The 15,400-nt window shown below is 41.6% G+C and overlaps 1 protein-coding gene across 5 annotated transcripts in view; it reads left to right on the top strand.

Moving 5' to 3' along the window:
* Nucleotides 1–1,702: 1,702 nt before the first annotated feature.
* Nucleotides 1,703–15,400, top strand: part of LOC124009682 (protein crumbs homolog 1-like) — a 30,312-nt gene continuing 16,614 nt past the window's right edge. For 4 of the 5 annotated variants that reach the window (XR_006834313.1, XM_046321736.1, XM_046321737.1 and 1 more), the window contains exons 1-3: nucleotides 1,703–1,887; nucleotides 4,345–5,367; nucleotides 6,755–7,308. Coding sequence is in view for 4 of the 5 variants with exons in the window: in XM_046321736.1 (XP_046177692.1) it covers nucleotides 1,839–1,887; nucleotides 4,345–5,367; nucleotides 6,755–7,308 (1,626 nt within the window). In the remaining variant the exon portion in view is untranslated. The remainder of the gene's footprint in view (nucleotides 1,888–4,344; nucleotides 5,368–6,754; nucleotides 7,309–15,400) is intronic. The other variant, XM_046321739.1, reaches the window with a different exon arrangement.

Genomic DNA, 15,400 nt, shown 5'->3' with positions numbered 1-15,400 from the left:
CATCTGGACAGCTGATGAAACTGAGGAGTATTTCTATCTGTAATAAAGCCCTTTTGTGGGGAAAAACCGTTTCTGATTGGCTGGGCCTGGCTCCCAAGTGTGTGGGCCTATGACCTCCCAGGCCCACCCATAGCTGCATCCCTCCCCAATTTGTCCACATTACATCAGCCATAATAGCAGTATTTTGTCAGTATGCCATTATCAGTATATTGTGTTGTTTGGCTCCCTCTAGTGGGTGTTTATAGAAAGTCAGCCACACCAATGTGTCAGAGGAAACACCGTCCAACAGGCAACTGAAGTCAGCTTGCAGGTGCCCAGTCCACCGCAAGGAGTCACTAGAGCACAATGGGACAAGGAAATCCCACCCAGCCAAACCCTCCCCTAACCTGGACGACGCTGGGCCAATTGTGCACCGCCTCATGGGTCTCCCAGTCACAGCCAGTTGTGACACAGCCTGGATTCAAACCAGGGAATGTAGTGACACCACTTGCACTGAGATGCAGTGTCTTAGACCACTGCGCCACTCGGGAGCCCCTATGTCGTTGAAAGAGCAGATGTTCTTCATTTTTTGTATACTCAGTGTTCATGCCATTTCACTTGTTAAGATCAACATAATATCCCAGTGTGAAATCTATTTTTATTAATGTTTTGTATACTCAGTGTAGAGACACATCAGGGGCCCCCGAGTGGTACAGTGGTCGTGTGCCACTAGAGATCCAGGTTCAAGTTCATGCTCTGTCGATGCCGGTGATGACTGGGAGACCCATGGGGCCGTGCACAATTGGCCCAGCGTTGTCCGGGTTAGGGGAGGGTTTGTCCGGCAGGGATGTCCTTTAGAAACAGGTTAGGAAAACTCCTCTAACCTGCTGGGTAAGTTAACTTAGCAGGTTTGGATAATTAGATGATGGTTAGGGAAAGGTTTAGGTATAGCTAGAGTGCTCTCCTGACCTACTACAAAAAGTAACTTCCAGTCGTAGCTGCACTCTTTTGACAATCGTGGTGACTGCATTCTTCATCTCATCCCCATTCGTCCTTCTCCATGTCTTCTTTGGGCAGCAAACCTTCCTTTTACTTCAACAGAATAGACCCCTTTACTGTTCTGCCCTTATTCTCCCTCATTTCTGACCCACTTGCAATTTGTATTTTGATTATGACATGCTATTTGCATACAGTACATTAGGCAACTCAGTATGTCAGCATCAACAAATATGAATTAATCAGCATAAACGTAAAAACAATACCTCAGTTAGATTTACTGACGTCATGCAAATTGGCTCCCTATGTACAGTGCGCTACCGCTGTGTTTTACTGTACGGTAGGTTTGATTCAACGCCTGTACCAGTGTTTCATTGTGGAACACGTTTTGGTGACAGAAGTGCCACAGCGAGACAGACTAGAGCCATATTGCCTCCGCTGGCCTCTGGCCAATGCAGATTCTGCCTCAACTGGCTAAACGCACACTGCTTTTAACAACTACGTAAGAGACGGGTCCTCCTACTCCTAAATATATGTGAGGTAGGTTCCAGTTTATTATGTAAGCTTTCGTGTTTCTAGAATGTAAATGTTCACCATTGCTCAAATTAGTCCTGTAAACTCCTCCCTGGACAACAGTTGATTTGTAAGACATTTTAAGTGCATTAACTTAATCCAGAATAGGCTATATGGCTTGTAGTGATCCCAGCATTAGACTGGACTGGGCAGCCATTCATGTATGGGGGAAACACAAGGGAAGAAGCTGATATCTGTTGTTATGGTTTCCAAACCACTTCTATGAAATGCAATGGAGTCATATGTCGATATTTCGATTTTCTTCTGAATAGGAGGACTTGGCAAGGACCATGTTGAGAATCAGCGTGTGTGTTTGGATTTTGTGGTTGTGCTACACAGGTAATTTTGCTCTCTTGTTCATGCCCACTGGACACAGATGTCAGTTCTGATTTACATCTAGCTTTGATTTACATTTGGTTGAAACGTGAATTCAAGGTTAAAAGTTGGATGAAAAAAAGAAAAATCCCCTTACCTTGATGACTTTTTAAAAATCCAATCAGTTTTCCACATTGATTCAGCATTTTTTTTTTATGATATGGAAACAATGTTGACTCATTAGTTGTTGCCCAGTGGATGTTGTTTGTTGTTTGTTCTGTGAGGTCCGATGCTATATAGTGTGCACTGAATGTTACAATGAGCATATACAATTGTGTCATCATGCTAATGTTTACATATACAGTTGAAGTTGGAAGTTTACATACGCTTAGGTTGGAGTCATTAAAACTCATTTTTCAACCACTCCACAAATGTCTTGTTAACAAACTATAGTTTTGGCAAACAATAGTTTTAAAACATCTACTTTGTGCATGACACAAGTAATTTTTCCAACAATTGTTTACAGACAGATTTTTTTCACTTATAATGCACTGTATCACAATTCCAATGGGTCAGAAGTTTACATACACTAAGTTGACTGTGACTTTAAACAGCTTGGAAAATTTAAAAAAATTATGTCATGGCTTTAGAAGCTTCTGATATGCTAATTGACATCATTTGAGACAATTGGAGGTGTACCTGTGGATGTATTTCAAGGCCTACCTTCAAACTCAGTGCCTCTTTGCTTGACATCATGGGAAAATCAAAAGAAAACAGCCAAGATTCAGAAAAACAATTGTAGACCTCCACAAGTCTGGTTCATCCTTGGGAGCAATTTTCAAATTCCTGAAGGTACCAGGTTCATCTTTACAAACAATAGTACACAAGTATAAACACCATGGGACCACGCAGCCATCATACCGCTCAGGAATGAGACGCGTTCTGTCTCTATGAGATGAACGTACTTTGGTGTGAAAAGTGAAAATCAATCCTAGAACAACAGCAAATGACCTTGTGAAGATGCTGGAGGAAACAGGTACAAAAGTATCTATATCCACAGTGAAACAAGTCCTATATCGACATAACCTGAAAGGTCACTCAGCAAGGAAGAAGCCACTGCTCCAAAACCGCCATAAAAAAACAGACTACGGTTTGCAACTGCACACGGGGACAAAGATCATACTTTTTGGAGAAATGTCCTCTGGTCTGATGAAACAAAAATTGAACTGTTTGGCCATAATGACCATTGTTATGTTTGGAGGGAAAAGGGGGAGGCTTGCAAGCCGAAGAACACCATCCCAACCGTGGCGGCATCATGTTGTGCGGGTGCTTTTCTGCAGGAGGGACTGGTGTACTTCACAGAATAGAAGGCATGAGAAAGTAAAAGGGGAAAGTAAAAGTATGTAAAAGTCTTCCTTCATGAGGAAGTAAAAGTATGTGGATATATTGAAGCAACATCTCAAAACATCAGTCAGGAAGTTAAAGCTTGGTCGCAAATGGGTCTTCCAAACAGACAATGGCCTCAAGCAAACTTCCAAAGTTGTGGCAAAATGGCTTAAGGACAACAAAGTCAAGGTATTGGAGTGGCCATCACAAAGCCCTGACCTCAATCCTATAGAACATTTGTGGGTAGAACTGAAAAAGCGTGTGCGAGCAAGGAGGCCTACAAACCTGACTCAGTTACACCAGCTCTGTCAGGAGGAATGGGCCAAAATTGATAAAATTTATTGTGGGAAGCTTGTGGAAGGCTACTCGAAACGTTTGACCCAAGTTAAACAATTTAAAGGCAAAGCTACCAAATACTAATTGAGTGCATGTAAACTTCTGACCCACTGGAAATGTGATGAAAGAAATCAAATATGAAATAAATCATTCTCTCTACTATTATTCTGACATTTCACATTCTTAAGACGGTGAATTTTTACAAGGATGTATTTGGCTATTTTTACAATGTATTTGGCTAAGGTGTGTGTGTGTGTGTAAACTTCCAACTTCAACTGTACCTTTTTAACCTAATGATGTATTTTCTATCATGTTGAAACTAAATGTAACAAAATAACTAAAATGTAACAAAATAACAAAAGTATCTATTTCCGGAATTAAAGTTATATTTATTGTTTGATATCGAACAAGTACGTGAACATGTTTTACCAACCAATAGTGTCATACTTCCCTAGATAAAGTAATTAACTAGTTATGTGTGAATATGGATATAATATATGGATATATTATGAATGAATATGGATACATTGGACAATAATGATGGATGAAGATTTTTTTTAAACAAATTAGTAATCACTGGCATGTCATGGGCCAAACCTTTGGATTAATGTTTCTTAGTATGGCCAAATTCACATGCAAAAAAAAAATAGAGAATTTGTCCATTTCCAATATAATATGAATGACATATCAATTCCAAATAGATGCTAAATGAATTGCCAACTGTTTATGTTATCTGATTATGTTTACCTATCTACACAGGTGGTCTCTGTGAGGAGGACACTTATGCATGTGAACTGCAACCGTGTCAGAATGGTGGCGTCTGCGAAAGCCAACATGGCGGCTACAGGTGCCTCTGCTCTCAACAGAGCAAAGATGGCTTACTGTACGGAGGCGAGAATTGCACAGTCGCCCTCCTGGGCTGTGACGGCAACCGCTGCAAGAATGGTGGCATCTGCTCTCCCTTCTTCCTGAACTACCGCCACACCTACACCTGCGCCTGCCGCGCAGGATTTACCGGCTCCAAGTGTCAGACGTCAACCATCTTCTCCTTCGAGTCCAGTGGCTACATGTATGTGGAGACCCAGCTATCGGACCCTGAAGTCCCTCTCAACGTCACCCTTAGCTTCAAGACGGACCGGCCTGTCGGCACCCTCCTCCAGCGCCGGGTCGATGACCTGCTGCTCACCATCGAGCTGGTAGACAGCCGCTTACGCCTCAGCATGCTAAGAACTCAAGGGACAAGAACCCCAGTATTTCTGGAGCTACCGCCGAGTGTGGCGGACAGTCAGTGGCACACGGTGGAGGCCTGGCTGGGCTGTGAGGATGAGGGGAGCAGTGTGAGGCTGCTTCACTCCCCCTGCGCTGAGGTGGACTGCACCAGGGAGTTCCCCGCCACCGAGACACCCCTGCTGGAGCAAGGCTCCAGCCTAGGAGAGCCCAGCTCTGTTCGCCACAGCCTCTCTCTAGGAGGGGTGGGACTGGGCTGGGGCTCCGATGGGGTGGCAGGGGAAAGGGATGCTGAGGCTGCAGACGCGCCTGATCCACCTGGTCCAGCTGCTTACTTCCTGGGCTGTTTCCGGGACGTGTTTGTGGAGTCACGGCTGGTAGTGCCCGCTGTCGCCAACTCACCGGCTCAGGTCAACGTCACAGCCGGGTGCAACGACAGGGACAAGTGTGACGACAGCCCGTGTCAGAACCGGGGGCATTGCATAAACCAGGGATGGAGGAGCTATGTGTGCGAGTGCTACAGACCGTACGAGGGGACAACGGACTGCGCTGAGGGTAAGGCCTGAGGGATGTGGTGTTGCGCTTGCATGTCTGAAAACACTGTAGATGTAGCAGCAAAACACGTGAACAGTGCAACATATGAAAACAATGGGCATAACGAAGCAGTAAAACATACAATATGAGATCTATTCCATTTCAATGCAATAATCTCACATATCCTATTAGAGCCGGTGTGCTTCTCATGGAGCTCTGATAAATGTAGCTTACGACAACACGTTCAAACTCAGAAAGTAGGGATCATTTTGGACTTCACTAAGGACTCTGGTATGAGTTTCATAAACTAATCACCTGAGGTCAACAGTTCAGCCTCAATAGAATCACGCCAAAATCTAAATGGCTGGCATCCTCATGTGGCACATAAGAGGTGGATAAAAGTAGCCTGTGGTAGACTGCAAAGGAGCTTAGAGAACTAGCTAAAATAGCATGTAGAATACACACACACACGCAACCATGTAAACACACACGTACACCTGACTCTAGGATTAAGGAAATGTTTAGGGATTAAGGACAGCCTTCACCTGCCGTAAAACAGGGTTTCCCAAGGACTCTCGCAACAATCCTCTAATGCAGGGGTGTCAAACTCATTCCATGGAAGGCATAGGTTTTCTTTCTTTCTTTCAATGAAGACATAGACAACCAGGTGAGGGGAGTTCCTTACTAATTACTGAATTTATTTCATCAATCAAGTACAAGGGAGGAGCAAAAACACGCAGACACTCGGCCCTCCGTGGAATGAGTTTGTCACGTGCTCTAACATGATAGGTGGAAATAACTGTTCTGCTTACCGGTCCGCTTCACCTAGAATCAGGGATGGGGCAACTGCTCGGGACCGGATTGCCCCAGCTAACCCAACTGACTCTAATAATCAACTAATCATGGTCTTAAGTTTAGAATGCAATTTGTTTAATCAGGTGTGTTGGTTAGGTGAAAAGTGATACCAATCTGGCCCTCGAGGACTGGAATTGCCCATCCCTGTGACTTGAAGGAGTGATATAAACATCTCAGGGTGATACCAAGTCAACGTTGGGGGCAATTTGATTTCAATTCATGATTTGAAAACTTTGGATTCACTTCCTGATTTGACTCAGTTGAAATGGAATTGGAACCAACTATTTTACCCAGGCCAGTAAACAAAACCAAAAAAAGTCACTAGCACACAGTAGTTCACCCGGAGATCAAAAGGTAGTGGAAATCATGCTATTGTATTTTGACACTCTCTCTCTCTCTCTCTCTCTCTCTCTCTCTCTCTCTCTCTCTCTCTCTCTCTCTCTCTCTCTCTCTCTCTCTCTCTCTCTCTTTCTGTTAGTTCCTCATCTATTCATTTAGTAATTGGTAGAACTTTATTAATTGTTAAACTCTCTCTCTTTCTGTACCAACACAGAGTACAATCCGGCCAGGTTCGGCAACGAGGACGCGGCGAGCTATGCCGTCTTCTCCTTGGATGACCCCCCGGCTTCAGGCACCATCACCATATCCATGTTTGTGCGCACACGGCGCTCGAACGGCCTCCTCCTGGTCCTGGCCAACAGCACCAGCCAGTACCTCCACCTGTGGCTGGACGATGGCCGGGTAAAATTTCAGGTGAACAACTTAGAGAGCCTGTCGGGTCGAGTCGTGGTCAGCGATGGCCACTTTCACTTGGTGACGGTGCGGCTGGAGGGCGACTTTGTGACCCTGTTCCAGTCGGCCCATAGCCAGGGAACCATCCCCGTCCGGCCCGTGGTGGCTCAGCCAGGGGACCTGGTCTACGTCGGGGGCCTGGCCGACCAAAGAGTCTCGGCCTCCTTTGGGGGTTACCTGAAAGGCTGTGTCCAGGACTTGAGGATTAACAGTAAACGGTTGCAGTTCTTCCCCATAGCAACCCCAGTGGCCTCGTACGGCCTGGTGGAGCTGGTCAATGTCACACAGGGATGTACCAGTGACAACGCCTGTAGCGTGAGTAGCTGGATATACAGTATACTATACACATACAGGTATTTTGCCACAACATAGTTGCGCCATGACAATACCCGTTTTTAAACCCAGGGTTCCAAGTGACCAATATTTCCGGGGATGCCGGCAAAGCAGACCAAACAGAACAGACTGGGATTTGGGAAGCCAAAGGGAGCGTGAAAAATAACTTCCTTAGTGTGAAGGCCACATCTAGTCGTACAGCTAAATGCCCCTATGCTTTTTTTGTGGGAGGTTTTTTAAAATCAATTTCAATCAAACAAGAGATAGCAGTCACATGATTTGCACAAAAACAAACCATGAGCATGAAGGGGGGATTGACAAGCAGTTCAAGATACAACAATTGAGAGATAATATTACATGAGGGGTACCTAACAGATATCTTTGATTTAACCCGCCCACTAGAGTTGTAGCCGTGCCATGCAGTTTAGCTGTGGATTTCTCTAGAATAAGAATGTCAAAAATGTACATTTTCGAGGAAGATTTCAAATAAGTATTTGGATCAACAACAAAAAATGTACTGCCTTTTTGGCAGCAGTTAGGGCACACATTAACTCTTTCAATTTCATCTAATCCAATAGAATGTCAAATATTCCCTAGTAGAAACAGACCAGGCGACATAGGTACCTTTACCTTTATCAAGGTGCGAAGAAGGTATTTAACGTACTGTATGTCCAGAGGTCAGACACCACTTGGAACTAAGAGTGCAACCGTTGCAGAGATTATTACCAGAGAGTTTAATCTGTTAAACTAATCCAATCATTTAGTTAGAATTTTTGCACCCGTTATTGCAATGGTTGTTTCAGTTTAAATGGCTTCGGTAGACTGTTCCTAACCCTAGCAATCTTTATGAATGCAGGTTACAGGTGAATACAAATTTCAACTGTTGGATATCCTAACTCTGGCTGGATTCCAATAGGAACTCCATATCGCTTTACAATCTAGCATAATGTGACATGCAGGTAGGGTTGCATTTTAAAAAAATTTTTTTAAATGTCCCAGGTTTTCCAGAAATCCAGATTGGAAGACGGGAAATCCTTCAACCTAGAATTTCTGAAAGTTTGGGAAAGTTACTGGAATTCTGAAACCCTACTTGCAGGGCTGATGTGGCCTGTTACTTTGAGTTTCAGGCCAATGTATTAGGGTAAAGCTAGGCTTCAAAATGAGGTCTTATGAGATATATAATAATAATGATAATATTCACCTGGGAACTCACTTGGTGAATGCCACAGGTTTGAAAATGTACAAATTCAACAACCATGACTGTCACTATCAAATACAGTCATGGGTGGTAAACTCTACAATTCACTCAAGGCGTGGTTTAGTGGGGGCGTTAGAATTATTTTTCACGCTGATACAACTCAAACCCTACAGAATCACAGTGGGTATGTTTACATGCTCAGTAATCATTTGGTATTAAACTGATTATGGAAGTAGGCAGATTATGCAATAGTCATTTAAACAGCTTACTCTGCTTAACTTAATTGGCATAAAGGCAAAATCGAAGTAAGAATACACAGATTAAAACTTCTAGTTTTCCGAGCAATTTTTTAAAATGATTAGTGTAATATTTGTGTTGTGGAGAAATGACCAGGCAGGAGACGGGAGTACAGTTAGTTGTCGTTTAGTCAAAAAACCCTCGTGCTCTACAGTACGCGGCATTCCAGTGCGCATGTGCATTTCCTATTAGGTGTAGTAACGTAACACTGCCGTAATGCGTTACTGCTTAGTAACAGCACAGTAACTAATATAAACAGATGTAGATCCCAGATACTACAATTAGGACAGGTGGGGAACTGCAGTACAGTTGGTGGCGTTAATGCACAATAAGATTGGATGCCAGCTGCCCATAAACTCCACAAAGGAAGGGCGAGGGCGACAATGGTAGCTAGCTAGCCGTACACCGGTAGAAGGTGGGTGCGAGTTAGTTAGCTAACTAACATGCTAGCTAGCTAGCATACAGTATAGCAAGCTAGCTAGTTAGCTACCACACTGTCGCCTCAGCGTCCCACCTGCTGTGCTAGCGGGAGGCAGGGGCGGCCGGTAGTGTCCTTTGCCCCCGGCTGTCGGGCACTGTTTTCCCTCAGTTCTGTTAATAATATATGCCATTTAGCAGACGCTTTTATCCAAAGCGACTTACAGTCATTTGTGCATACATTCTACGTATGGGTGGTCCCGGGGATCGAACCCACTACCCTGGCGTTACAAGCGCCATGCTCTACCAACTGAGCTACAGGAGGATGGTGAGAGCAGGTGTTCGGCAGGTGGGAGCGAAGGACGCTGTCTACCGCTTTCGCTCCTACTAGTTAGCAAGGGGGACTCCAGAGACGAGAGCAAAATAACTTAGATAATACTTTTATTTCCCTTTTGACCTACAGTACCAGTCAAAAGTTTGGACACACTTACTCATTCAAGGGTTTTTCTTTATTTGACTATTTTCTACATGGTAGAAGACATCAAAACTATGAAATAACACATATGGAATCATGTTGTCACCAAAAAAGTGTTAAACAAATATATTTTTTATTTTACATGTGATTCTTCAAAGTAGCCACCTCTTTGCCTTGATTTGTTTAACACTTGGTTACTACATGATTCCATATGTGTTATTTCATAGTTTTGATGTGTTCACTATTATTCTACAATATAGGAAAAATAAAGAAAAACACTTGAATGAGAAGTTGTCCAAACTTTCGACTGGTACTGTACATTCAAAAGTGTCACAAGCATGAAGACGTTTGTGCGTATACCCACATGCAGGAACGCCCCGAATTGCGGGCTGCGGTTTGCACACTTAATTTGATCTGTGCTTGTGCTAGCACTAGCCGAGCGAGCCTACCTCTTTAGCTTGAGTGAAGTGAGTTCAAAACAACTGAATGTATGTGTCTTAGAAGTAGTTTTCACATACAAACTTTACATGTTCGAACTTACAATCAAATATGCTTCCCAAAAATAACATGTTCGCTGTGGTAGAACGCTTATTTTGATTGCCAATTTTCTGCATTGATTAGAGTGCCATCAGGTAGCCTGATTTCATGTGTCCATGTAACAGGATTATAAGGGAAATCGTTCTTCTTGCAAAGCACGTAAACATTTTAATCAAACTATTATATTAATCTAACTATTCACAATAATCACATTATTGTGTGCATGTAACGGTACTCAGTAGCTACTATTGGTCTGAGTAATGACTAAAAAATCACTTTATATAACTGTACTCATATTTAGTGAAACAGGTTTCTTAAATGGTTTTGAGTAATGACAGGGCCGATAACTACTACACGTGTGTCTCAGGTCTCAACCGCTCTCTTTGAGCTCTAGGCTAAAGTCAACAACAGAGGAAGAGAGAATGTTTCTGAATTTTTGCTTTGAGTGTAGTTAACTGTTTTGCATTTACTGATTTATATTTGAGTTATGGCTCATTGATACAATTGATCTAATCCCTTTCCTACATTTAAAGTGAAGTTAGTCATTTCTATATTGGATAAACAGTTCTCAATCATGTAAGATTTTTACTTCACTCACCAAGAAAGTGCATTTGTTACATCTCAATGACTAATGTTAATATATTGAGTCTGAACACCAAAGGCCTTTCAAGAGATTATGGAGTTTAGATTTATTCAAACAAAATTGCATAGATACTGATTTTATTCAAGAAACTCGTATAAAACAAGAAGATGGAAAACTGTTTCTGAACAGGAATTATTGCACACTCGTGCACATTCGAAAACCAGAGCGTTTTGAGGGAAAGATACTGTTTTGTAACTATCACTTTGAATGGTGCAAGACTTTGTCTGGTGTCGGTATATGCACCCCCAAAAAATCAAAACAATCAGAAACTCAAAATACTGAACTTTACAGACACAGCCATAATAATGGCGGGAAATTTTTAATCTCAACCCGCATTTAGATTCTTCTCACGGTGTTATTGCTGTAACACCCAATGCAGGAGATGAGAAGCAGGTATAGGGAGTGAACCATTTAAATATAGAAGGACATACAACGGAACAGGAAGCGCGTCTGGATATAAACACGGCAAACAATGCTACTACAGGGAATACAGAGGAGCAGACATATATGCAGGGGCAATCAACAAAGCGAATTAATCCAGGTGAGTCCAATGACCAGAGCTGCGCGTAACGATGGTAACAGTTGCGTATGATCAGGTAGCCTGGGAGGGAGGGCGGGAGTAGGCGTGACAATTACATCCCGTTTAACCGCTTCAATTTACTTCCAATCATTCCTAAAGGAGCTCAACATTTTTGACGCATGGCGACTAAAATAAAAATCTGCAAAGATTACACCTTCTCTGCAAAGCACAAGACCTGCTCTCGCATGAATTACATCTGTATTTCCATGCATTTATTTCAAATAGAATTACAGAATTTCTAGACCTAAACTCTGAAACAACGAATAACCCTCATAGCCTTTGGGGAGTCACTAAATGTTTCATTAGAGGAGCTTGTACTTCATTCTCCAATTTCAATACACACTGTTATTCTGAAATTGCTTTTTTGGAGAAAGAAATAGCACATCTAGAACCACTACAAAAATCACAATTCCAAATAGACAGAACTAAACTACTAGCCTCTCTAAAACCAGAATATGAAACATTCCCAAATGCTAAATGTGAATTCTTATACTTACAAACTAGACAATCAAATTATGAAAATGCAGATAGACCTAGCAGGCTCTTGGAGTTTAAACAATCTGAATGTCTAGCCTCTATCAACACCATCAATGACTCCAATGGAACCTTATGCTCTTCACCCTCCCAAATGAATCAGGTGTTAATCTCTACACATCCTAATCTTCTTAAGATCCTGATTTACTAACCTCATCTGAACTACTTGAGATTTCCATCTCGTTACAACAAGCGGAAGAACATGAATGTCCCATTTCAATCCATGAACTGAAATTGGCCACCTTAACTATGCAGAAAAATAATAAACCCCAGGCCTGGAGGTATATCCCTAAAACTCCTGTTAGCACTTTGGTATTTAAATGGCCCATTATTTTTAAATTCAATAAACTACACTTTACAAATGGGTTCTTTCCACTGGGACCAAAAAAACAGCTCTAATTTCCCTATTAAGAAGGATAAGGACCCTCTTGAATGCTCAAGCTATAGGTAGGCCTATTGCACTTTTTAACAGCAATTTTAAAATCTATTCTAAGGTCCTGACAAAGAGATTGGAGAAGCAGGTGCATGTTTTGATCCATTTTGATCACATTTTATGAGCGGCAGACTCGTCTGAGATAATATCCAATGTCACTTTCATGTTATCGACTCAGCTCCTGTGCATAATCTTCCTGTGCAGTGCTGTTCCTTGGTGATGTCCCTTGACTGCTTAGAATGGACATACTTATGGGTTGTGTTAAAGTGTTTTGGGTTTGGATCCTCTATCATTCACAGGACTCTCTACAACGAGCCTTTTGCTCGAGTTCTCACCGCTTGATCCACTTCTCCGCAATTTAAGGTGCAAAGAGGCTCAAGACCAGGTTGTCCATTATCCCCAATTTTATTTGCATTTGAAACAATAACAGAGCGCCCCTGTTTCTGTAAAATGCTGAGGGATGGGGCTAAGAAATGTAACCACTCTCATATTCATAGACCGAGCTATGGATGCTATCAAAATTATAGTTTTAACCATGTTTTTATAGTGTTTGTTTACATTTACTTTGCTTACAAACATTGGAGTAAAATATATTTTTGGTTCTGATGGGCTTTGACAGTTGAACTAAGCTCATGAGGCAATTATGAATTATATTCTTCAAGAATCAATGGGTGGGTGCACATTGTTAATTCACAAGTCCGAAAATAGCTGTAGCAATTGCAGATTGCACCTTTAAATTATTTGAACCTTTTCCTGTTTCTTTTCAGGATATAATATAAATTGGTCCATTTTATAGCCCCTAAATCCTGCAGCTGAGGAGTATTCTCTCCCCACAACACACACTCTCCAATTAAATCCAATAGGTTTCACCTATCTGGGGATCAAATTCTAGCCCACTTTCCAACTAATGGTACAAGACAATTACTCAGCTACTATTGGGAAAATTAAAGAGGACTTGGCCCACTTGTCTCCCTTACACATTACACTTCAGGGTAAAATTTCAGTGATTAAGATGAACATTCTTCCTTGCTTTAATTTAGTATTTTCAATGCTTCCCAATTCACCCCTCTTCAATATTTCAAAGAATTGTATATATTGTGCAGGAATTTCATCTGGAAAGACAAACGCCCCAGAATACCTTGCAGCGCCCCAAACCGTTTGGACTAGCTCTACCTAACTTTAAATAATTACTTTTCTTTCCATTTGAGATTTGTGAAAATCTATCTAGATCCCACTAATCAAGCCACATTGGGACCCAATGAAGAGGCTTTAATAAAACCTATTAGACTACAAGTATTCTCTGGCTGTAAACAAAAATCTACATGTCTCAGAATGGGTCCAATAATTGCTAATGCAGTTAAAGTGTGGCGACAGGCCAATGTACATCTTACATTCCATTTTCACAGCCCTTCTCACTTATGAAACAATAACCTAATCTTATCAGGCTCAAAACCCTTTGATTTTCCTCAATGCTCTAGTATAAATATTTTAACCCTCAGTGACATCTTTAACAATTCAGGTCTTCAAACCTTTTAAGACCTCAAAGAATCATATCATCTTCTTGGGACTTGCTTGCTTTTTTTTTTACCATAGGTACCCCGAAGGCTTTTAGAGCCGAGCAGAGCCTGGGATTCTCTGATCCTGGTTAAGACTTTTAAATATTCCCAAATCTATTGGCCTGGTCTCCACTCTACTCCAAATTGAACTCTACCGACAAGAGTGCAACTGCGGTCACTTCCATCTGGAACAGAGAACTTCTAGGTTTTTCTGAGAACATTTGAACTGGAAGGTGATATGGAACAATGTTTTCTCATCAGAATACTTCTCTCACCAGTTAATTAATTTAAAATGTATTCACAAATATTATATACCATATCGCCGCTTCCAGATTGATCAGTTTAAAAACATATATATATAATTTCTTTGTTTAGCATAAAGATTGATTGATTAATCACTCAATGTACATGCAAAAGAAATCAACCTGCAGTAGAGCATGCTGGGAAAAAAAATACTTTAAAAGGAGAGTTGGTGTAACTTCTCATTTAGTTTTGAGTCAGTACCACAAACATTTTAAGTAATAATGTATTTTCATTGACTTGGGTTCAACTTACTAGAAGTATTTGTATAAAAAATGCCTCGGGGTTTACAGTGGCATAATACAAATATTCATTGACATTTTGAAGAGGTGCAATTTAATAAGAAAAAAATATTCCACGGGTTTGAGTGAGAGGTCTAAGTGGTGTTTCCTAGTGGCCACACACCTCTCCAAACTGTGCACAGTTCAGGCTAATAATTTCAATGCACTTTTTTATGACCTAAGGAAAGAGCCTCAACTATAAGGTGCATTTTTTTGCCATTAAGGAACTGAAGCAAGCACCCTTGTAGTTTTTTGTTTGGAACACAGTCCTGCCACTGGGCACTAAAGTAAATTCAACATCTATTCCATGTCATGTCATTGAAATGACTTGGAAACAATGTTGATTCAACCAGTGTGTGCCCAGTGTGATGCGTCACCACTATCACACAATTACTGTTGTAGTTTACGCAATCCAAAAATGTTCCATTATTAAATGTTCCAACATGACTAGCTAAGTTATAAAATACAATCTTACAGTTTTTGGCTTTCAAAAGGCACCTCAGACAGACAGATTGTAATGTTGGTGTGCATAGAAAGGAGTCATGAGTGCATTCAAGTGCGTGTTCCGTGACAAATTCTCTTCACAACATGACAAACAGGCTCATTGTGTTCAGGACCACCCAGGGTATAACGCATGTTATCCTTGCAACTGTGTATCAAACATGGTGATCATAAAGGTTGATAACGACAATGACATGAGTTTTCAAATATTGGAAATGTGAAGTGCACATTTGGACTCATGGGTGTGTGGATTGCTTGTATGACATCAAAGTGGTATTCATTATAAATCCTCAACCTCATCTTTCAGAACACATTTCCCTCA

Source organism: Oncorhynchus gorbuscha, linkage group LG22 (genome assembly GCF_021184085.1).
Source record: "Oncorhynchus gorbuscha isolate QuinsamMale2020 ecotype Even-year linkage group LG22, OgorEven_v1.0, whole genome shotgun sequence".
In the NCBI taxonomy this organism is placed as follows: domain Eukaryota; kingdom Metazoa; phylum Chordata; class Actinopteri; order Salmoniformes; family Salmonidae; genus Oncorhynchus; species Oncorhynchus gorbuscha.
The sequence above is the reverse complement of the archived record's forward strand: the minus strand, read 5'-3'. Positions and strand labels throughout refer to the sequence as shown.